Source organism: Miscanthus floridulus, chromosome 6, assembly GCF_019320115.1.
Source record: "Miscanthus floridulus cultivar M001 chromosome 6, ASM1932011v1, whole genome shotgun sequence".
Lineage (NCBI taxonomy): Eukaryota > Viridiplantae > Streptophyta > Magnoliopsida > Poales > Poaceae > Miscanthus > Miscanthus floridulus.
The window spans coordinates 131786603-131811029 of NC_089585.1; the positions used below are offsets into that span (position 1 = coordinate 131786603).

General features: G+C 43.9%; 1 protein-coding gene across 2 annotated transcripts; it reads right to left on the minus strand.

The window, feature by feature from the left end:
* Window positions 1–4383: 4383 nt before the first annotated feature.
* Window positions 4384–16307, minus strand: LOC136457006 (endoribonuclease Dicer homolog 3a). 2 transcript variants are annotated; one of them, XM_066457044.1, is made up of 26 exons: window positions 15909–16307; window positions 15249–15354; window positions 14974–15154; window positions 14789–14902; window positions 14173–14307; window positions 13993–14062; window positions 13413–13477; window positions 12974–13105; window positions 12724–12876; window positions 10784–10964; window positions 10393–10498; window positions 10116–10308; window positions 9860–10020; window positions 9522–9740; window positions 9099–9367; window positions 8417–8688; window positions 7837–8333; window positions 7658–7755; window positions 7353–7555; window positions 7060–7269; window positions 6474–6947; window positions 6103–6384; window positions 5411–5737; window positions 5133–5313; window positions 4903–5014; window positions 4384–4825 (listed from the first exon to the last, which is right to left on the minus strand). In XM_066457044.1, the coding sequence occupies exons 1-26, from the start codon at window positions 15931–15933 to the stop codon at window positions 4618–4620; spliced, it is 4974 nt and encodes a 1657-aa protein (XP_066313141.1). In that variant the 5' UTR covers window positions 15934–16307; the 3' UTR covers window positions 4384–4617. The 2 variants fall into 2 exon arrangements, with proteins under 2 accessions (XP_066313141.1, XP_066313140.1); XM_066457043.1 differs by having other exon boundaries at window positions 15249–15357.
* Window positions 16308–24427: the final 8120 nt, after the last annotated feature.

Genomic DNA, 24427 nt, shown 5'->3' on the forward strand with positions numbered 1-24427 from the left:
CAGCAACAGTCTTCATAGAGCCCTAGGACTCGAAGTCCGGATTCTCCTCCAGGATAGTTTGGAGGGATGCTCTGGGCGTCGGCCAACGTGCAGCATGTTAACGGCCGGTGGAGGCTGGTCGACGATCTGGTCGATGGGAGGATGGACATCTCCAATCTGGTCGGTGAATTTGCCCCTTAGGGCATCTTGGTAGGTGGCGACGACATTACTGAGCCCGAAGGGTAGGGCCGTAACCCCCGGGGTTTCCCAAGTAGCTTCCGATAGATCTGGATCGGAGGGTGGTCGGCGCTGAACCAGAGTGTCCAGAGCTGATTCAGCAATGGAGAGGCAATCGGCGAGCTTCTGACCAACCTGATCAATGGATGTGATCAGATCGTTATTGTTGATCTGCCTCCTCTGGTAGCGAGGAAGTGAGCGGTGAGTTGTTAATGAAGGCAACCTCGGAGGCAGTTCTGAGATCGGATCTATAGTCATAGGTGCTAGGGTGATTGGAGCAGAATCGATCTGCACCAGCTCGATGAGCTCTCCAACTCCGTCAGCATTGATGATCCACGAGATCGATCCAACCATAAAGATCTAGTTGGGCTGCTAGAGGGACAAAGAGCCTATGGAACATACCATCTTGTTTAATATTGAAACAGCATGCACACCCCTACTTGGCGTGCCAACTGTCGATAGAATATCATCGACAGTCCTCCGAGGGGTATCCCACGAAGGTAGATTGATCGATAGAGAGGCGTGTAATCAAGAACAAGAAGGCAACAGAGACACACGAGTTAGACAGGTTCAGGCCGTCAGTATGATGTAATACCCTACTCATGTGATCTGTTGGTTTGTATTAGCTATCGTATGATATTACGTGTGTTTGGAGGGGTCCCTGCCCGCCTTATATAGTCCATGGGATAGGGTTACAAGTCGGTTAGATATGAGAGATAACCAGAAAGTAATAACAGATTACATGAATCATGGGATTATACGTATCCTAATAGATCTCGTAGTATCTTCAGGATATCTTTCCGGTGTCTTGCGGGAGGCATCGAGCAGAGTCGTGCCCCACAAGGCTTCGTCTTGTGGGCTAGGCCACCCCTGAGGGAGCAGCCCATGTGGTCTGCCATAGGTATTCGGGGTCGTACCCCCCACACATGGTGATGATCAAGTGCTTGTACTTGGAAAAGAAGTAAGAGAAAAACAAAAAGCTCAAGGCAAAGGTAAAATTAATAGGAGCTTTTTGGTCTAATGATTGAGACACTTAGCGAGTGTGATCACATTTAGGATAGATAGTCATACTATTAAGAGGGGTGAAACTTATATTGAAATGCGGTTATCAAAGTGCCACTAGATGTTCTAACTCATTGCATATGCATTTAGGATCTAGTGGAGTGCTAACACCCTTGAAAATATTTGTGAAAATATGCTAACACATGTGCACAAGGTGATACACTTCATAGTTGGCACATTTGAGCAAGGGTAAAGAAGATAAAGTTGAAAATGAGTTAATTGCACTAGTCACGGGGTGACCGGACGCGTCCGACATGCGTACCGGACGTGTCTGGTACTGTCTCAGGCGGCAGTGTTCCTGACATGACCGGACGCGTTTGATATCGATACCGGACGTGTCCGGTATTCTGCCCAGGCGCGGGCAGAGTTGCCGAGGTGACCGGACTCTGGTTCAGTGGAGTGACCGGACGCTGACGAGTTATTGTTCAGCGTCCGGTGTGAACCAGCAAGTCTCAGGTTTTTAGCGTTATAATTGATCGGGCGCTGGGAGCGTCCGGTCCGTTGTGACCGGACGCGTCCGATCGGCCCAGAGCGGCTCTAGGAGCTCTCTAGACTCGACTGGATGCTGCATCTCCCGCATCCGGTCCGATGTGACCGAACGCGTCCGGTCAGCCTAGAGCGGCTCTGGGAGCTCTCTGGACTCGACCGGACGATGCGTCTCCCGCGTCCAATCATTTTCTAACAACGCGTCCGATCACGGAGTATTACTATGCGCAGAGATAGCCATTGGGCGGGAATGGCTAAACAATTTGAAAGGGACACATGGCGGTCAAGCTGTGATAGGACGCAGCGACTGGATGTGTCTGGTCACCACACCGGACGCGTCTGGTGCACACGACCTGCGCGTTCGGTCATCCCGCAGCCAGCCCAATAATTGAGCCAACGACTCTATTGTTTGGGGCGTCTATAAATATCGTTTGGCTAGCTCAAGCTCAGTGTCTTGGCCATTTGCATTGACATAGCAACCTTGTGAGCTTAGCCAAAACCCTCCCATTCATCTCCATCATTGATTCATCATCTTTGTGAGATTGGGAGAGAATTTAAGTACATTGCTTGAGTGTTTTGCATCTAGGGGCACTTGGTGTTCGTGTTTCGCTGTGGGATTCGCTTGTTACTCTTAGTGGTTGCCGCCACCTAAACGGCTTAGAGCAGCGAGGATCATCGAGCGGAGGTTGGTGATTGTCTCCGGCTCTGATCGGGGTGATTGTGAGGGGTTCTTGACCTTTCCCCGGTGGAGAGCCAAAAGGTACTCTAGTAAATTGCTCGTGGCTTGTGTGATCCTCATCTTGTGTTGGTTGTACGGCACCCTATTGAGGGTTTGGCGTGTGATGCCAATTAGCGCGTGAATCTCGGTAAAAAATCATTGTGTCATCATTTGATTTCGAGGTGATTGGTCTTCATTGGTATTCATTCTTGTGATTGATTGATTCATTCCTCGACTCGGCGATATAACCATCTTGCTCTATCTCTTTACATTATTGTAAACTAGTTGTCAAGCTCTTTAGTGTGGCTAGTCGTGAGAGCTTGTTAGTTTGGTTAGTGTAGCTCTTTAGTTAGTCTTTGAGAGCACACTAATTTAGTGTAGTAACATAGCCATTGTGTGGATAGAGACTATAGAAACTAGAATTGTGGTAGGTGGCTTACATTTAGTAGGCTAAAGCAACACTCGATTCGCCTCATATTTGTCTAACCGGTTTGCTAAGTGTTGTTATAGAAATTTTAATAGGCTATTCACCCCCTCTAGCCATTAGGACCTTTCACCACTCTGCCTTTTAAAAAAAAACCTGCCCTGCCTGCCCTGCATGCAACTATTGCCCGTATGTAACTCTGCGCTTCTCGCATGTAACTTATGTGCCTGCAAACCTGCTCATGCATGCTAGTGCGCCTACGCATGTAGCTGTGCGCCTCATGCATGCTAATGCCCATCTCGTGCCTGCTGATGCCTGACTCGTGCGTGCTGATGTGCATGCAGGTGGAGACCGCTATGCACGCAAGGACCGCATCTGCATGCGCCCGCTTCCTACACCTGCTAAAGTTACAACATAAAAGCACTTCTGCAACATACGTCTGAAACAGGTGAAACATTTATAAACATATGTTTGCAACATATGTGTATAGCAACTACAACATCCAGATAAAACGCATTTGCAACATAAGTCTAAAACAGATGAAACATTTTGAATAAACGCTTGCAACATATATCTGAAACATATGAAACATATGAGTCTAAAACATGTGAAACATTTGGAACATATACTTGCAACATACATGTATAGGCACTGCAACATATGCAATATCCAAATAAAACACTTACAACATACGTTTGAAACAGTTGAAACATACACTTGCAACTTACGTGTATAGCCATTGCAACATATGCAACACCAGATCTATTTTTGCAATATCTAGATAAAACATATGCAACATACATCTTAAACGTATGAAACGTATCGTTGCAACATGTGCTTATCACTCGCTGCCGTCCAATGAAGACCAGTTGACGCGGCGCGCGGCGCAAGGCGTGAGGTACGGGGCGCACACGGCGGGCCTGGTGCGACCGCACACGGCGCGAGGCGGGGAGGCGCAGGGGCACACGGCGCGTGGCTGGTCCGTGCGATCGTGCGAGGCGCGAGTTATTTTTTAAGAAAGTGCGAGTCACGAGGTGCAGTGACGCAAGGCGGAGGCGCGCAAGACGGGTCCATCCCGACGGATGTAGCATTACCGTAAAGAAATGGTACCATGTACTCATGTGTGTTCGGCCGCATCGCTTTGGAGAATTTTGAATGGGATCATGTACTCATGTATGTCCGGCCGCATCGCTTTGGAGAATTTTGAATGGACGCAGCAGCATGTATGTCGGCCAGGCGAAGGGTGATGCTCCAGACAGTAGACCAACGATCGAACCTGACACTTCTACTTTTTTTTTATAACGAGTTATACAAATGCTTGCAATAACCTCTGTTCCCCCGTGCTCAGTGCTATTTTGTATAACGATTTCGTTCTTACATCATAAGGATAGTATTATATACTCGTAACCTGGAAGGGGAGAATAATGACATAGGAAAAGCTGTTTGCAGAGCACGGCCAAATATATGGATAAGTGTATCTCGTGAATATTCGCAGTTTCCTGTTAAAATTAGCATGTAAGCATATTGCCTTGGGTGACAATTTCAGCTCAGATTTTTCCCGAGTCTGGAAACCATGTGATGCTTACTACTGCATGTGTACACACATCACGACCACGGCGGACATAGATGCAGCAGTGCCCTCCCAGGCTCTTATCGGCATGCACCTATATATACATTATTGGTGATGGAACCACGAATCCGTGGTGATTCCTCATACTTCTTGGACTTGGAATCTACCTTGCCGCTGCAGCTCATAGAGCATGAGCAACGCAGCAGAATCCTGTGAGCTCTTCTTATCCGCACGCCCGTCTCCTGTGAGGCTGATGACATCGCCGTTCGGTATATGCAATGTTATTGTTGAAGCAAATGCGAATCCTTGGGGTGCAACCTTTTGTGAGGAATCACCGGAAGAGCACACACTGATATTTTCAAAAGAGGAAAGATTAGGTACTTGTTTACACAAGCCAACTGCAAACCCAATGTGAAACAGTAGTACCTTGGTTCGACTTTCACAAATTCAAACGTAGGCATTGGCCACTGAAGCTTTTTACACGACTCGTACAAGGATACACGAGGTCCTCCTTTACTCAACTTAACCTTCACAACCACTGCACAAATAAGATAAATGATTAAACTAATGTGAACTTATACTTGATATGCATAAACGTCGATCTGACAAATATATAGGATGAAAAACAAAACAAAACAACTGAGACAAACACGTACATGGTTTATCAAGAACAGAGCCAGGAGCGGTATTTGACACAGTCAGTTCCTTTTGCCTAGGTGGTGCTACATTTTGTGTGTCCATAACATCAAGCAAGTTGTTGCAATGTTTTGTAGTACCAGAATTCTTTTCAAATTGTTCCACTCTGCTTGCATTCTTTGGAATTATAAGTCCTTTTTCCTGCCCACAAGAATACATGTTGAGCTGCTAATGCCCCAAATCAACCAGCATGCATGTAGCATGAATTACCAAAAGAATGGAGCATAAAAGTAAGTACCTCTAGATCCCTGAGCAATAAGGAAGCTGCGTGTGCCTTTGCATCTACTTTGTTCTTCCCACAACCTTGCCTCACAAGAAGCAAGTCCTTGAGTTGTAAGTTAAGAATAGCCATTGTGTTGTCTCCTCGATTTTCACATTTAATTCCAATAAAGTACCCATTCTTGTCACACCACTCATTAAGCTCTCTGAATGGGGGTAACTCCAAATTCTCAGGTGTGACAATTGGGGAAAGAAGAGGTTTGAAAACCCACCAAACTAAATCCAAATCAAGTTTGCTATCAATAAGAATAGCACCTGCAATACTTTCTACAATATCACCTAGAACCTGTGTGAAAGAAGACAAAGTGAAATGTCATATTCTAGACAAAAACAATGTTTCAGCCAAGGTTTTAAAAACTGTGTTTCAACAGTATCTTTGGGGTCGGCCAAAAATGGGGATTACTGCATGGTGGACCTACCAATCACATTTTGCATTTTACTTTCAAGATTTCAACAGTTGACAATTTCAAACTACATGAAAAGCAAGTAGAGCCGGATATATTTCCTAGTTTTTACCATAGAAGTCCAACAGGCTGTAAAGGATGTTAACAAATAGTGCACTAATATGCTACTCCTAAACGAAAGCACATGTCATTCATGGGATCTGGAATCTCATATGCACTGGTGTACAAAGAGGAACAGAAAACATACTTTTGGCCCCCTAGATGATCCACTGGATAAAAGGCTGGTTCTGTCCATGGATGAACCTTCCAGACTATTCACATATTCAGTGATTTGGTCTTGTAGGAACCCAGAAGAATGTTGAAGAAACTGATGGAGATTGTGCTTTACCGCAACTTGTGCAAAATTCTCATTATTTACTGATGCAGACCGTAAATCTGTCAGCTCCCCCTCATCTGTGTCTTTATGACTAAGGAACAAATGGCGAGTTATTAAAATATCCAAGACTGCATCACCAAGGAACTCCAAGCGCTGAAAGTAAAACGTCTTCTGTTAGAGAAACTGAGAGATAGAATAAAAAGCATTAAACTAGCTAAGTTCAAGATAAATATCAACCATACCTGGTAGCAGTATGTTGCTCCAGATTCTTGCTGTGATGGGTGGGTGAGAGCCTCTATTAGCAAACCTTTCACTTGAAAGGTGTAGCCTAGTTTTGCTTCAAGCAATTCAACTACATCAACTTTTGGAAGATAATTTCGAACTGAAGCACTCGACAGGGCTTCCATAATTAGCTCTTCCTCAATTTCAGTCTCAATCTGCAACCATTTGAGAACAGCAAAAGCTGCTTTTAACCCCCCTCCCACATAATAGGCCCCAATTATAGCCTCAACACAATCAGAGATGGTTTTGGAACATATCCATCTGTGTCCCTTGTCACACGCCTTGCCTATAATTATAGATTTGTCATCAATCCTATGAATATCCTCAGTTATAACCTCAGATTTTACTGGGCATTCACAAGGACAGGGACGGCTGGACAGCTGTCCAGGAGCAAGCCATCGACGAGGATCAAATGCAGCATCACGTATGTAACCCTATGGATGACATTCCATCAATAACAAAGTTAATTAAAATAGTATTATAGCTCATTTTTTGAAGCAAAATGCAGCATTTTGTCCATATTGCCGATGATGAGATGTAAATTACCTGTATTCTGCGTTCAATACCAAGCCTATAAAGTGTGGCATTACATATTGTTTCTTGCCTTCTGGACGATAACTGCCCCTCATGCTTATTAAGAAATGTCATGAAAAGATGGGCACTCACTGCATACTTAAGAACAGAGTCCCCCAATAACTCTAAACGCTCCATAGAGAAGTCCTCGCAGCATCTAAGTGTTGTAATAGCTTCCAAAATCTGAGGAAGTGTAGGGAATTTGATTGTCAGATTACATTTTATGGAATAACATAATACTATGTCTAGAAATATAAATATCATACCACAAAGCTTGATATATCAGAATCTGTGTATGCAATTTCACTTCTTAGTTGGCTGGCTAGCATTAGTGATTCAAGACGATGCATTAGAGATGGAAACAAATAGAATACTCTCAAAACATCAACAGGTAAATCAAGGGGAATCAACAACTCTGGAGGCATGTGAACAAGGCTATTCGCCCTATTTTTATTTTCCACAACATTGCCTACAAAAAACAATAAAGCATAAACAATTTGTATCATTATACAAAATTATCAACTTGGCTACAGTTAAAAAGGAAAACAGAGTTCAAGTTTATAATTTATACCTTCATCTCTATTCTTTGAGGAAAGAAGATTGTGTGGATTATGGGTGGGTTTCAACACTAGCAATGGTTGTAAAGGATGACAAAGAAATATATTATACCTGTAAATGAAATGTGTTAGTTGTGTTTATTAGCTATGTATTCTTGAATAAGCATATGAATATGTAAAAGATTTAGCATACTTCTTCTCAAAATATTCTGCAAATGTCCGAAATTTTGCTTCTTTCTTGTCAGATGTACCATCAAATTTACTATTGGCATATAAATCAGATATCTTAACAACAGTATATATCTTTCCAGTGTGAATTGCTAGAACAACCATATTTCCAAGATCATTAGCCTTGCATGACTTGTTAGCCAAACGAATAAAATCTTCGCCATTTTTTTCATGATTAAGTTTGCCAATTAAATTGCGTTTGCCATCAGAATAAATGCTTCTCATGAGTTCAACAGTTGTAGCCGCTGCATCAATTACATTCCAATTGATGCAAACACTTCTATGAGAATCCAAAGTAGAATCCACAGGTAAAAGCAAATACATATTTTCTTTATTCCAAAGGAACGCGTCATCTTTCTTGAGAATGAACTCCCTTGGGGTTTTTGATGCTTTTGATCCAATAAACAGTTTTCCATACAAACCGTTAAAGAGAAGTTCCTGAAATAATTTTGTTTGTTCCATCTAAAAAATAACCAAAATAAATATTTCATGTAAGAAAAATTATTATCTAAAACAAAGTAGGTGACAAATATATTTGACCAAACCTGCCGAGCATCCAGCTCAAGAGGCCCACAAGGAGAAACTGAAGCTTTTACCATCTTGTCATGCAAATATAGATCAATATCTAAAGTAGCGGCTTCTTTTGCTATATTTGCATCAATTAAAAGGATAAAGTCAGAATATTTTTGACCAACTTGATCACAAACAAAATTTAACTTGTAGCCTTGAAGCTTAGTCACACTTCTATCTGAACCCCAAGAGCCAGACATAGAAAGAACTTTGGTTGTACCATGCAGTTCTTTCCGTTTGGTTGTACCTTTAAAAATGAAATAAAACACTATCATTAGAGATACTTATTGTTTATTTATCATTTAGTAAATAAACAATAAATAAATATTACTAATCAGATTCATTGTGCATACCGACTACAAACAAGAACTCCACTCATTCCAAATTATGATATTTTAGCTTTGTCCTAATTCAAACTTCTCTAACTTTAACCAATTTTTTACAAAATATATTAGCATCTACATACCAAATGAATGCACTATCAATACATATTTCATGGTGGATTTAATGAAACTAATTTCATGATATAGATGATGTATTTTTTATAAACATGGTCAAAGTTGGAGAAGTTTGACTCAGAAAATGTAGTAACCTATAATTTGGAACATAAGGAGTATGTGATACAAGATATCTCTTTAGGAATTAACAATCATATACCTAAACCTGCACCGGATGTCGAGATACTAGACTTGCTTGAAATTTCCAGAGGCGGCTCTTGAACTGATGGAGAAAGATGGTCATCAAGTGCTCCGAGCTGATGCAGCCTCTTACATGCATCAAGGCAAACAAGCTGCTTTGCTTTCTGCATGTTTCTTGCTTTTGGACCTACCAAAAGTTGAAACATGGCACTAGATGGTAGTGTTAAAGTAGACTCATAACCATCACCATAATGGGTGAACTGAAACGTGGGTCTTGGGGTGTAGTACCTTCAACACGAGCAAGAAAAGTCAGAAAAATGGGTTAGAACCCTACACAGTAAAATAAAAAATACCTAACAGAAACTTGGTATGTCAGAATTTCTGAATGTATATAATCTGTGTAGCCATGTAAAAAGACAAAAAGGAAATGTAGTCACCATACTTGTCCTTTGGGAGCTTGTCACAGTACTGGTTGAGAACACTGATGCTAGAATCAGTAGTTATTTTGGCTCCTGTTGAGCTTATATGGTATTCATTTATTTCTTCAATGGGGAAGAAATTGGGGTGTGAATCCTCAGGCTCTCGGTTTGAAGCAATCTCAGCCATCGAGGCCTTACTTCTCATAATCCCAGATATTAGATCATTTTGTTTCACATTCCCCCTGAAAAGAACATTGACAATATGGCTTCTTGTAATCGTTTTATTATCATGGCAATCATAATACCATCACAAGCATAAGTAGTTTAGAGTTTAGACAACACTACAAAGTAAAGGATTTACTGTTCAATCATTAGTATGTACTGAGAGTCCCTCTGTCGGGCCCGTCCACGTGATTGCACATAGCTGCGGGTAGTCCTTGGCAAATCAAATCTTATTACACACGAGCAGTCTGGAATATGTATACCCTCTTCTGCAACATCTGTAGTAAACAATAAGTTGACCTACATTTATTTTTTCAGGGGGAAAGAAAACAACGTCAGATCATGAGAAGTTGAGCACTATGTTTCAATTTACACAAATGACAGATGTTAAGTACCTTTCCAGAGCGGAACGAATCCAGCGTATCCTTTTGCATTTTAGGGGTGAGGGCATCCACTGAAGAACACCCTCCAGTTAGAAAAGAGACTCTGAAACAGGAGAGTCGGCCTATTTTCTTCATCGTCCGCTCAATGACTCTAGCACTAATCTTTCGATCCACAAAAATAAGGCATCGGACGTTATCAGAGTCACTGTTAGACACAGATGTATGTCATGTTAGTGTAAAGGCACATAGTTGAAAATGAACAGGTCAAGTTACAAAAATATCACTTCACCTGAAAGAGAGAAATACTTGCATGAGCTCATAGAGCTTTGGTGAAATATAGCCCATCTTTGTTGCTTCCACACATCCACTCTCTGAGTTCAAAAGGGCATCAATTCCTGAAATGTCAGGGAATCATCACTGATGCATCATACTTAATATATGGGTATATGGGATGTTGCAATGCTACATCTTAGCAATTAGTACCCAGTGCAGAGAGCTCCCGCTCTGTGCGGGGTCTGGGGAAGGGTGTCAGTGGCAAGCCTTACCCTCGCCTGTGCAATGCGAGGAGACCGCGACTCGAACCCGGGACCTTCCGGTCACAGGCGGTAAGACTACCGCTTGCACCAGGCCCGCCCTTGAATTAGTACCTCATTGAATTAGTTTAATCTACACAGTCATACCTTGTTGCTGTTGGAGGCGTTTGTCAATTACATCCAACACTTCCTGAAAGAACTTCATATGAAGCATTGAAATTTCTGCAAACAGGATTGGTCCATTTGGATCACTTTGCTGATCAGTGGTGTCACTGCCCCCCTTCAGCCAACCTTTTCTCTGACCCCTTTCAATGCAGATTTTAGTGGCCTAAGAGAAAAATAATTATCTAAATAAATACCATGGAACTGTGAAAATTAAAGGAAGAGACCAAAAAGCAATTAACACTCAAGACAAAAAAGAACAAGGGCAAACATTATAATAACAACAACAACAACAACATAGCCTTTCAGTCCCAAGCAAGTTGGGGTAGGCTAGAGTTGAAACCCACCAAGTGCCCCAAGTCACGGTTCAGGCACTTCAATAGCTGCTTTCCAAGTACTTCTATTTAAACATAAATCTCTAGGTATATCCCAAACTTTCAAATCTCTTTTTATTGCATCCCCCCATGTCAATTTCGGTCTTCCTCTACCTCTTCTCATATTATTAGCTTGGCTTAGGACTCTACAATGCACTGGTGCCTCTGGACGTCTCCTTTGGACATGGTCAAACCACCTCAACCGATGTTGGACAAACTTTTCTTCAATTGGTGCTACCTCTAGGCGATCACGTATATCATCGTTCCGAACTAGGTCCATTCTTGTGTGACTGCAAATCCATCGCAACATACGCATTTCTACAACACTCAGTTATTGAACATGTCGAATCTTTGTAGGCCAACGTTCTGCTCCGTACAACATAGCCGGTCTAATCGCCGTTCTATAGAACTTGTCTTTTAGCTTTTGTGGTACCCTCTTGTCACAGAGAATGCCAGAAGCTTGTCACCACTTGATCCACCCTGCTTTGATTCTATGGCTAACATCTGCATCAATATCTTCATCCCTCTATAGCATCGATCCCAGATACCGAAAGGTATCCTTCTTAGGCACTACTTACCTTCCAAACTCACATCTCCCTCCTCCTGTACAACTTCGCCAAAGTCACATCTCATGTATTCGGTTTTAGTTTTGCTCAATCTAAAACCTTTAGACTCAAGGGTCTGCCGCCATAACTCTAGTTTCCTATTTACTCCCGCCTGGCTTTCGTCCACTAACACTATATCATCAGCGAACAACATACACCAAGGGATATCCCCTTGTATGTTCCTGGTAACCTCATCCATTACTAAGGCAAAGAGATACGGGCTTAAGGCTGATCCTTGATGAAGTCCAATTTTAATCGGGAAGTAATCTGTGTTACCATCGTTTGTTCGAACACTAGTCACAACATTGTTGTACATGTCCTTAATGAGGGTCACGTACTTTGATGGGACTTTATGTTTGTCCAAAGACCACCACATAACATTTCTTGGTATCTTGTCATAAGCCTTCTCCAAGTCAATGAAAATCAAGTGGAGATCCTTCTTCTGCTCTCTAAACCACTCCATAACCTGTCTTATTAATAAGATTGCTTCTGTGGTTGACCTTTCGAGCATGAAACCAAATTGGTTTGTTGATATCTGCGTCGTTCCTCGCAGGCGCTGCTCGATGACTCTCTCCCATAACTTCATAGTGTGGCTCATCAACTTAATTCCCCGATAATTAGTACAACTTTGGATATCTCCTTTGTTCTTGTAGATTGGTACCAATATGCTTCTTCTCCACTCCTCAGGCATCTTGTTCGATCGAAAGATATTGTTGAACATCTTGGTTAGCCATACTATAGCTATATCCCCGAGACATCTCTACACCTTGATTGGGATACCATCAAGGCCCATCGTTTTGCCTCTTATTATCCTTTTCAAGGCTTCTCTGACCTCCGATTCTTGAATCCTCCGCACAAAGCGTCTGTTAATGTCATCAAACGAGTCGTCCAACTGAACGGTGGTGTTCTCAAACATTAATAGCTTAAAACCAATTCTAACTAATACCTCACTAGCACAAAGAAGACCAGCATCTTCAAGGCAATAGCAAATCTTTGCTAAAGAATTTGAGAGGCGTCTCCGTGATTCTTTTGTTATTTCATCAGCATCTTTGTACTGATTGATCGACCGGTTATGCAATTGTACGATCAGCCCATCATACTGCACACATAAAAAGATGCTGATTTTAGACATCGATCTTAAAAGCTTTGGTAAAGACTTCAACGACAGAGCCAGGAATTATTAAAGAGTATGAAACCTTGGAACACAAAATTTCCAGTTCTTCACTTAAATCTTCAAAAGAAACAGTTCTCGGCTCATAGTATCTGTTCACTTCTTTTGCAGAAGGAACACAAAGTTCTATCTCTTCTCTATCCACCACAGTGTGTATCTGTGTTACAATGTAAATAGGAGCAGTTAATGGCATTTTCCTATAATGTAAGGGCAAAGTGGACATATTTCACCTAAAAAGACAGATCTAAATAGGAGCATACAAGTAAACAATTTTCATCGTGTAGCATGAAACAAGTATAGTTGTAAACCGCGCATTTCAATATGGCCATGTCTGTGAGGTTCCACAGATAAATTGGAATATTGGAATAATCACACAGCTACTATGTCCTGGATAATCTAAGAAGCTTGTACACACGCACAGCATAAATAAATAAGTAAATAAAGTAGTAAAAAAAGGGACATACCTTGGAATCTAAAATATTTTCCAGCTCAGATAGCTGATTTTCGCAATCCAAATCAGAGGAGACCCCTGCAAGATGAAAAGGTAAAATGGCAAAACATAAGCAAATATTTAAATGGTGAAGGTACAAAATCCATGGTAGTAAACAAACAAAATTGCAAGAATTAACAACATATTCTGGAATTACAAATAAAGATTATACCCTCAGAATTCCTCTATGGAATTCTATCTTTTTCACATTTTTTCTTGAACACATAGGAGAACTGTGTGACATTGTATTTAATTGATGGATAGACAACCAGTCCTATTTATTTCACTTGGCCATGACAGGTTTTAGTATGTGACCAAAATGTCATTATTTGTGATATTTTGGTACAGCCAAGCCACCACCAACATAATCATCATATTTCTCAATAATGATATTACAAGCCATCATGATTGAATTTAGTAATCATCGCTCGATTACATTTCTGACAAAGATCATTAGCTTGCCACTGGAGATGTTAGTTTAAAGATCAGGGAATTTTGTGATGTCTGAAAGATAACAAAAAAGAACGTTAAATACTTTTATCATTAATGCTTGCCTTTTCTTATGATAGGAGAGGCCGTCATACCGAATACATTTGGTTTATGCTCTGATCCATGATAGAACTCCTGTTCAAAAGGGCAAAATAACAGAAACTACTAATTAAAAACAAGCGAGACAAAAGAAAAGTAATTCATAACTTTGTAACTATTACAAGAAAGTGTTTTTTTCAGAATACCTTCATTATCCTAGTATATGGGTGGTTACCAGTTGCGTGATGGCATTCATCAAATATCATGAGACTAACCATGTCCAGGATCAAGAAAGCTTGGCGTAAAGCATCTAGCAACACCTGTGGTGTCATGACCATAACCTGCAATTTTTTGTGGGGGCTGTCAAGTAAGTAAATGGAGCATCACAAACTAGGATTCTGCAACTTTGCTGCAGTAATTTTCTTTAATGTTTAATCTAGGAACATAATTTTTTGTTACCAAAATAGTTAAAGGTACTGTGAAGGAAGATTGGGCAATCATATCTTAAAAAATTACTAAGGGGAAAAATAAGAGTAGATACAGACACGAAAAAAAGGCTTTACAGATCAAATTTGCAGCAAAAAGATCAGAAAATTTCAATATGCACATAAGCTAGAATAACTATATCATGCCATACAGTACATGTCATGATCTTTCAAACCCAAGTAGAGTAAATGAAGAGCTAAACACCTGCTGTCAGCAAATCTAATCTAATTAACAGAAGAGTGCAGAACAGCACTGCCACAAATTTGGGAGGATCATTTCCTTTAGAATAAATGAGGAATCGATGTGATTGAGAAAAAAGATAGCAATGAAACTTGCCTGATATTTTAAGAGCTGCTGTTGCCAGCTATGAGCCTTCCATTGATCAACACCCTTTGCACCATGATAATGCTCCACCTCAAAATCAGTGTAGCTCTTAATAACCTCGCATTGCTGTTACAGAAAATATTAGCCCCAAACTTGTTTCATTTCAGTTAGAATCATCAGCTTTTGGTAGAAACCACCTGTGTGACGAGTTGAACTGTTGGTGCAAGGAATATGATGAGCTTTCGATCATTATTTGCTTTGCTGATCTTCCCAAAATGCTTGATGAGCATGACAGCAATCATTGTCTTCCCAGCTCCTGTGTCAAGCATCGCAATTGTGTTCTGCCTCCTAGCAACCTCATAGACATCAAGCTGGTACCTGATCAATTCAACATCACGAAGCACAACCATCATATGATACACTGTACCCCTGAATGTATAACAGTGAAATTCCTTGGTCAAATGTACAGAACCTTCTGGGAGAGAAATCCTGGCATTCCCTCTTCTGCCGTTTATGCTTGTCTGTTTCGCCTTCTGGAGGCGATGAATTGGATGGCCTCTTCAAAGTATTCATGTCTCCTGCTAATGCAACAATGATTTATCAAGTGAGTTCAACAGAAATCCATCATCAGTAGTCCCAAAACCAAATGCATAGAGTGATAAGGGTTATTAACCCACAAAGTACACAGGGTAAAGGAGGTCATGTCTCCTGCTAATGTAACAATGATTTATCGTGAGATCAACAGAAATCCATCAATAGTAGTCCGGAAACCAAATGCATATGGGTTAATAACCACAAAGTACACAGGTAAAGGAGGAAATAAAATAAAAAAATTGGCTAATGACGAACGGCATAGCTAATGCCCAGCGCTTTAGCTCCCAAAACCCTCAACCGAAGGCCCGAACCCTCATAAGCCCCGATCTAAGTACCACCTCATCCGGAACCGTTGGCCAAAACCTCCAGTTCACCCGCATTAGCGCGATCGGAGCAGTATCAGCTGGGATCGAGCATGCATTACATGGCCCAGCCTGATCACGCCCTACTCTGCATGGCCCAATCGACGGGCCGGACACCAGGGACTGCAACAAATACAAAACCCAGAAAAAAAACCACTAAAAAAGCTGGTGGTTACCATCGGCGGCGGCGGCGGCCTCCATCGCGGAATCGGCTGCCGCGCGTCGGCTTCCGTCGCGGAATCTCCGCCTCCGGCACGGTAAGGTGGGGCGCCGCCGGCCGCGGGTGGCGGAGGACAGCGGTTGGCCGGTGTTGGGGCAGGAGAGGTCCAAAGTCGAGCGGGGAAATCCAAAATGTAGTTGCTAGCGCGGCGGGGGACGGTGGAGGCGGCTCCAGCGGCGAAGAAACCGCCGGGGGCGGCCGGAGGAGTGCGGGAGGCGGGGGCGAACGAGCTGTGCTTGGCTGACGAAGGCTCCCTTTTATTGCTGATTGAAGAGGGAGAGGGAGAGGCAGAGGCAGAGCCGCACAGGCAAAAGGAAACCGAAGGAAAAAGGAAAAAAGAAATTACTCCGAGCCCGAGGTTAACTGCGCACGCAGAGCTGAACCTGGGAAAAGGAAATAACACGTCTTTTGAGCGGAGCGGCCGGTAGGTGGGACGTGTGGGGAGCGAGGTTGCCAAGAGGCGGGGCCGGAAGGTCGGTCAGTCCATACGAGAACAGTTCCATAGCAGTAAATATGTTGCCATCTCCGTCTCTACAATTATTTATATTTATATTTATATATATATATATATATATATATATATAACTAAAACATTCATAATTATTCCGTCCACATGTGCGACACCAAAGCCACTCGCTCTCATACATCCCCAGGTGCGATCCCGCGGCTTCCTCGCTCCTCCCCTCCCCCGCACCCAACGCGCGCCGTCAATTACGCACCCGTGCCATCCCTGTCCACCCTCGCGCGACTCCGTCTCTCCCCCGCACGCGCGACTCCTCTCCCGCGACGTGCGCCAGGACGTGAGGCCGTCAGGGCTCCGGCCGCCGGCCATCCGCAGCAGCAGAAGGCACACCCGGTGCCGCAGTCGTCCAAGGTCTCGGTCTCCGAGGAGATCGCATTCGGTCAGGCCTCGGTCTCGCAGCGGCCGCGTGCACAAGACGATGTCGAGGGCACGCTGACGCGTGCACGGGAAGGGAGCCTCCTGGTAGCGGCGGCGCAGCATCACTGATGCCAGAGCAGGTACTAATCGCGAATTTATGCCTCAGTTCAGGATTTAGGGTTCCAAATTTGGGGGAAAAAGTTTTGATGAGCAAATTAGGGTTTCGGGAGTCCTGCTCGCCGCCCCGACCTAGGCCTTGCGGCGGGGACCCTCGTCATGTCGCGTGGAGCCACGCTCGCCGGCCCATCCCATGTCGCGCATTGGCGCCCTTGCTGGATCTCTGTACTCCTCGTCGCCACCTGCTGGTTCTTCCTTCTCCTTTCCCTGAGCCCGCTGATGATAATCTATACCCTACGACCTTTTGGGAAGTGTTGAATCTTGTATTCCTGCAGGTGCTTAAAGCTATGGTTAAAATGGGCGTCCTTTTTCCTACTGGAAAAGTTTGAAAAGCAGAAGCTTGCTGCAATCGGTAATGTTGTGTGGCCTACCAATTTGAAAATGAGTTCATGGTTTATTCTATCAATTTTATTACGTTGACTCGAATTAATTTTGCAGGAGAGGATCTTTTGACGATTGTTGTTGACCAACCATTTGTGGTTAGAGCATTCTCAAGTTTCATCGTCTAATAGTTTACATGTTTATTATAAGGAAATTGTTATTATGATGTCAGTTTACTCATGCTTTTCCTTTTTATGCAGTTCGAGATTGTATTGTTCAAGGCCTTAATCCTAGGTTTGAAATTTCTACAGAGATTGCTAAGCCGTGAGTACTTCCAACATTACTAGCATCTCAATACTTATTAGCCCTCTAATTATTTTGACACTAATTTGGAAAAAAGGTTGGTTTTTACCCATCATTTAATTGTTGGAGGTGTTTCTGATGCCTCTCTACTTGCAAATATATGCTTTTGTGCTCAAATGTTATTTCTGAATGTTCTATTGCTAAGTTGATTTTTTACTATTAGGATGGGAGCATTAACTGGACCTGATTAATACAATTACGTTGTTACCAAGCGCAGTTGGCGTCACTTCCGACAAGCATTCTATAGGACGAAGGAAGCTGTTAGTTTCATGTGATACAACTGATGCTGAAAATTTGGAACCTCAGGTGGCCCCTAGCATCCCCTAATCTGCAGGTAGAGTTCTTGGCTAAATTTGGACTGAATAAGTAATGTGAGCACTCCTTTTCCCCCTCTGTCCTGTGACATTGTGCTGCAGTTTGTGCTGATGCTAACAGAAACCAAAAAATTTGTGTCTTTAGGTTACTGCAGTTGAGGCGGCTGGAGTGGCGGCGCGATGGACATCTCGGCGAAGTGGCTCAGGTCATTAGTTGGGTTGAGGAAGGTGGAGTGGCAGCAGCGGCATCGTAAGGAGGATGCAGATGTTGGAGTTGGACCTGGATGAATGGTGCGCGCAGGGTTTCTTCCAATCATTACGAAGTTCTTGCATATCTTGTTTTTAAATTCGTGGTTGGTGCATTCATTTTGCTTATTGCCTAGACCTATGTGGATTATGCAAGAATCATTTTTCTTATGATCGTTCTGTCGGAAATTAGTAGGGTTTCTCTTTAGGGGGTTGGGCTTTCCCTTATCAGGTTGATGAGTATAATATTGTCCTTTTGTTGCTGGTTCAACATTTGGTAAGATGCCTGCAGCATAATGGCCAGGGCTTTTTCTTTTTCTCCATGCTGCGAGTGTTTGTTTTGGATATCACTATTGATCTATGCAAAATGAACAAAAAAAGGTTAGCATGTACTTTCTGGCCGAGTTCTAGACCATCTATGTAAATATTGAGTTGCTGAAAAAAGATTAAAAACTTAAATACTGAGTTTCTGAATAATATACAATAGTTCTAGACCATCTATGTAAATGGTTGGTGTTAACTAACAACCATACTTTACCTTTCTATGCAACAAATTTCTTGAAAAAATGATACATAGAACTATATAAATCACAATGTAATAAGTTGTCTCATCTGCACTGTGCATTATATCATAATATTTTTCACTTCTTTTGGTATTCAAGAAGCACATCCAGAATCTAACAAAAGAGTTCTTGCGATAGTTGATGCTCTTGAGAAATTGGAGCTTAGTCCCAAGGTATACCAGCAAAACTACTTCGAATATTCACAACTATTTTTTGGAACTTGATCTTAAAAAACACCTTTATTTTTTTCATTTTACCTTTATTTGAAACCATGCTAAAATTGAATCATATAAAAAGAAATAGGATGTGCAATCAACTTGAGAACATTGTCTTATCTCACTATGTTTCAATAGTTCATTCTGCCTTTAGTCAAACCTTCTAGGGCTTTGGCATGTTTCTTTCTTATACCGTGTACAATTGCATTTCATTAGAAAAGGACGAGTACTCATAAGTTAAATGTCATCTCATTTGTTTAGTTTTCGGCATCGTGGTTCATAGGTTCTTGAAATTCAAAATTTCAACCCTACTTCTCTACATGATGTTGCACGTGTTCATTCAAGATCTTACATCACTGGACTCGAAAAGGTACCTGTTGTAACACCCTCGGTATTACGTTGTACTATTCTTGCTAAACATCGCATGAGCATCATAATTATGTGCATATGTGTACAACGTGAGTTATAAATCAATGTTAGGCACTTGAAATATTTATGCGAAACGTGAAACAAGCATACGCGTCATGTCACTTGATTGCATCTTGTCGAACAAAAATGTATATAACATTTTGCGAAAGGCGATGTAACATGTGCGGTCGAGTACTGGATGACTCGCTAGTGCATCCCACAGGTCGAATTTGGGTTTTGACGCAAAATCGTTCGAACCAACGTCGTTCCGCGTAGGTTTGAAAGAAGGTCGACGAAGACACCTTCGGCGATAATTGTAGAGCGATCGGCTTAGGGAGTGGTACGCTATCTGGACTCCGATCGACAGCCCAATGTACCCCCTTGTGCATCGCACAATTAGTTTGGCGTTTGGAGCATTCAATACAAGTTTTCAGGTTGCTTTAAAAGGCGTGCACGGCACATGTCTCGGCCCTGGGCGCGGTCACCGCTGGCCTGGCGCCGCTGCTGGCTTGCCAGCGCACTACTGCGCTGACCAAATCCCGCTGCCCGCCGGCTGCGCCCCACGCCGCGTCTGTGCACATGCTTGGCCTTGCGCTGCGTGCCAGGCCGCCTGCCACAGCGCTGGCCGCGACCACCACCACTGCCTGCCCTACCGCCACTGCTGGCTCATCCAGCGTGCCAGAGCGCCGACTGCGCCCTCGCTGCCATCCATGAGCACGCAGGCCCTGGCTACTGCTGCCTTGGCTACCTGCTACCCTTGCTGGCGCACAGGTCACTTCGCCGGCTGGTGCGCTGCGTCCAGGGCACCGACCGCGTTCGCCGTGCCATGCCCCGCGCTGCCTGCCTTGGCCGGAGGCACGCCGGGTCCTGTGCTACACGCCGCCAGCGGCAACACACGGCACTGTCCCGTTGACTCGTCTTGGCTGCTCGCGCATGTGACGACAGCCTGCTCCCCCATCACCTCCGCGTCGCTCGCACTGTGCCATTCTTGTCTGGCGCTGCCCGCTGCGACGTCATGCCGTGTCTCGTTGGCTTGCTGCTGTGGCCGTGCGGTCAGTCGCCGGGGCACGTCCCACTGTCCCCCATCGTGGCACGTGTTTGTCGATTGCGTTGACGTCCACAGCCGGACCGAGCCAAGCCACGCCAGGACCTCCACTACCTCTGTTGTCTCCATGGCCGCTAGGACGACTCTTTCAAATTTGCCGTGGTAGCAGTGCCCTGTTGCAATTGGCTTCGTCCTTGACTCCGCTAGGTAGCCTGCTATCCTACCGACCCCACAACGCTGCCTGTAGCTCTGCCATAGGCTCCAATTTTGAAAAGCCACGCCATCGGGTCCTTAAGACTGGGACGGCCTGCGTCGTCGGCTTACCATGCGACCAAGGCATCTCGGTCCAATTCCTCGCTCTACTAGCCTCTCCTCCAGTCGGGTGTCACCATGCTCACCTTAGTTTAAGCCCTGCCGCCATGTAGCAGTCCCTAACACAGCTGTGCCACCGTCGTGCACTGCCGCACCACCTAGCGCGCATGCGGCCGACTCACTTCGGGCCTTCTTCGGCTAGACCGTCAACGCGAAGGTATCCGAGGGCAGTCCCTTGAGCTCTCTAGCTTAGTTGCTTGGTCTGTCTTCGCTGTCACTCACGGGAACGCGGCCGCCATTGCAGGAAAGGGACCACCGCCAGGGAGGGGGCTCGGCACAGCGCCTCTATTCATCGTGAAGCCTCCAATCGCTGCGCTTTGTCCCCAAGGTAATCATCGGCCCCTTAGTTAGGTAGTAGAGGTTCGGGTGACGCCGGCGTGACCGCTCGGTGCCCGCGCCATCGCGCCAGTGCATGCACGGGTGCCGAGGGACTCTGCCGCGGTGAAGAAGGAGAAACGAGAGGGTGCAGCTGTAAAACCTTAGACTGGTGGAATAGTGTCTCAGGGCTCGCTGTGATTACATAGTACTTCGGGGGTGCCCGTGCATATTTGCCATCGCACGCGGGCCTTCCCTCGTCGTGGGCCGCGCTGCTTTGGCGCGCGCGTCGCGCAGTCGCGGGTCGAGCCAACGAGTTGGGCCGAGGGAAGGGATTCGATTTTCGTAATTTTCAAAAGATTAGAAATGTTTATTTATTTTAGTTATGCTTTGAATTTTGATAAATCGTAGTAAATTACGTAGTCATCCAAAAATAGCAAGACTAATTTTGTTAGGTTCACAAAAACACTATCTATCTGTTAGTGTAGTTAGTTCACAGTTAGCTATTATGGTGATAGGCTCATAAATTCTAATTAGAAAGCTTGGTATTATGTAGATTCATATTTACAGGAATATTTGTGGACAATTGGTGATAGCTATCGACACAAAAATTTTACAGTAGTTTCCCTAGGCTATGATGTACTTGCTGTAAATTTTGTAGCCTTAGAATGAGTTGTTAGATAGAGTAGCTATTACCTTTGCCTTATCATATATTGCATAAATTAACACTAGGAGTAAGAATACCGTAGTTGCTATACGAAGGAATGTCATGTTTCATACTTGCTAGTGGTGCTGGTGTGTAGCTTAGCCTTTAGTGGGTAGACCTCACTTAGTAGTTTAATTGATGTATTTTTATTTTTAAGAATTTCTGTTGCCGTATTATTAAACGTTGCATCATCATTTCATGTAGATCACGAACTGGAAGACTTCGTGCCCGTCGATGAGCCAGAGTACGACGAGGTGATCGAGGAGTACGAGGAGGAGATCCTTGTGTAAGAGGAAGCCCAGGAGCCTGTTGGTGCTGACCCTGCTGACCCGGCGCCTGCCCAAGGCAAGCCCCGGTGCATAACCCGTATTTTTATGATCACTGAATATATACATGTGATGTGCATTTAAGTTATAGGCATTTTATGGAAACTACATGCATAAATATATCTACCTATGAGTCCTACTAGTATAGGTCGAGTAGCTGCTATGCTCAGGATATCGGTAGCGTGAGTAACCTGCCGTTACTCGCAAATAGGTGATAAAATATGATCATTTATGATAAAATGGTGGAAAGGAAAATTTGTGACCGGGCAGGGATATGGTTTGGGTACTGGTGGGTGTAAGTGGTTGTGTCCTATGGCCAACGGGGCATGACTGGTTTGCACTTTTTCCCTATCCGTGTCGATTAAGGATCGGTCGTTGCAATGGACGCTAGGCAAGTCACAGATCTATTGTCCCGAGCGCATACTTGGGTATGGGCACAGAGAAGACTTGTTGCTCTCTTGTCATGGATCCGGCTCTTTTCAAACTGACTGATTGGAGGTGGTGATGGTGGAGGTCCTTGCACCACGCTGAGTCCGGGACTCAGGGGCGGGGGCTTAGAGTCCAAGTTTGGACGAGGACCTGGACACCCGGGACAGGAGAGTGATGGGTTGGTCCTGCTTGTACCTGGGGTACAAGCGAGGCGTGTGTTTTGGGGCACCCAGCTGGGCACATTGGTTCGCAAATCGCCGCCAAGTCTGTACGACTTGTCTTAACTCTAGCATCATAGTAAGAACTGAAAGTTGAAGGGAGAAGACATGGAACTGATAGCTCAACTCTTGCTTGAAAGTAGAACATGTGCTTATATAGACTAGCTAGATGATAACTTAATACGGCTGATAATAATAATACATAAATAAGGACTCACTATTAGTATTGCTTTCTGCTAAATAAAACCAGCAAACCATAAAGCCTATCATGCTCCTTAGAGTCGGGAAACTATTCTCAGTAGTCGGATAAGTCTTGCGAGTACATTGTGTACTCAGGGTTTATTTACCCCTGTTGCAGGTGATGCTTGAAGAGTAACACTGTGTGGAGGATCTTTCTGGTGGGCTCAGATGGAATCCTTGCCCTTATCGCTAGTTGTTATTTTTAAAATTCCGCTGTTTATTATTCCGCACTCTGGTATTTGGTATTGTAATAATGTACTTTTTAAGAAACTTGGATGTATGAAATGAACTAGTATTGTAACTCGTTCTCATTATTGGATCCTTAGGAAAAATGTGGATCTTTCGGGTTCTCCCTCGGGGTGTGCCCGACGGATACCGCCCGCGGTAGCTTGCTTTCGGGGTGCTTAGTGTCTGGTGGAAGACGAGCGCCTCCGTAAGTGTGCTATCTCGGGTGATTCTGCCACAGTTGGTACCAGAGCCAATAATGGTCATGAGTTTCATCACTCTTTTCCAAAACTAAAAATTTGACCAACAAAAGTTTTGTGAAAAGTAGGATGCGATTAAGTTAAGTTACATAAGTATAAGCCCTAGCTATATGGTCTATCTAGAATAGCAGCACTGGTTTTATCTAATCAATTTTCTGCAGGTACACTGACTTATGTTGCGTAAGAAATCGCTTAGTATACAGAAAGTGAGCGTGCGATGTGCCGAAACTTTTACGAATGCCGCTATATTCTAGCTAGAGTGAATGTATAGGTCGAAGCATGCATCATGATAATAGCATCTTACTTCAACTGAAATCCCCTTCACGTATAACAAAATTAGTAAATTAATAGGGCTAACTAACATAATGCTTTAATAAATGTGCTGTCTTTTCCCCCTAATTCCTTGCTTCTAATCCGAGAAGGTGTTCTAATGGATGGTTCGTCTCTCTTATAGATGAATCTAAGGTCTGAATGCGGGAGCACCAGTTCTAGGGTGGCTCACGAGGGTCAGGGTGACAGTGGTCAGGCCATTGAGCGCGGCAACAGGGGAGGTCAGGAGGTTCCACCTCTGGCTCCTCATCCTTTCCTGCCACCGCCACCGCCACCGCCTCCGCCGTTGACTCCCGCAGAGATTATGGCAGAGCTGTTGGCTGCTCACCGAGAGTTAGCTGTTGCTTGCTAGGAAATAGCCCGTGCCATAGACATTATGGCACAGGCTATCGCGGGCCTCGCCCACGGAGCCCACAGGGGTCACGGTGGGAACGGGGTGGTGCTCGTCGTCCTAAGGGATTGTCCTCTTACCAGGACTTCCTCAAGACTCACCCACCCACCTTCACCCCATCTGATGAGCCT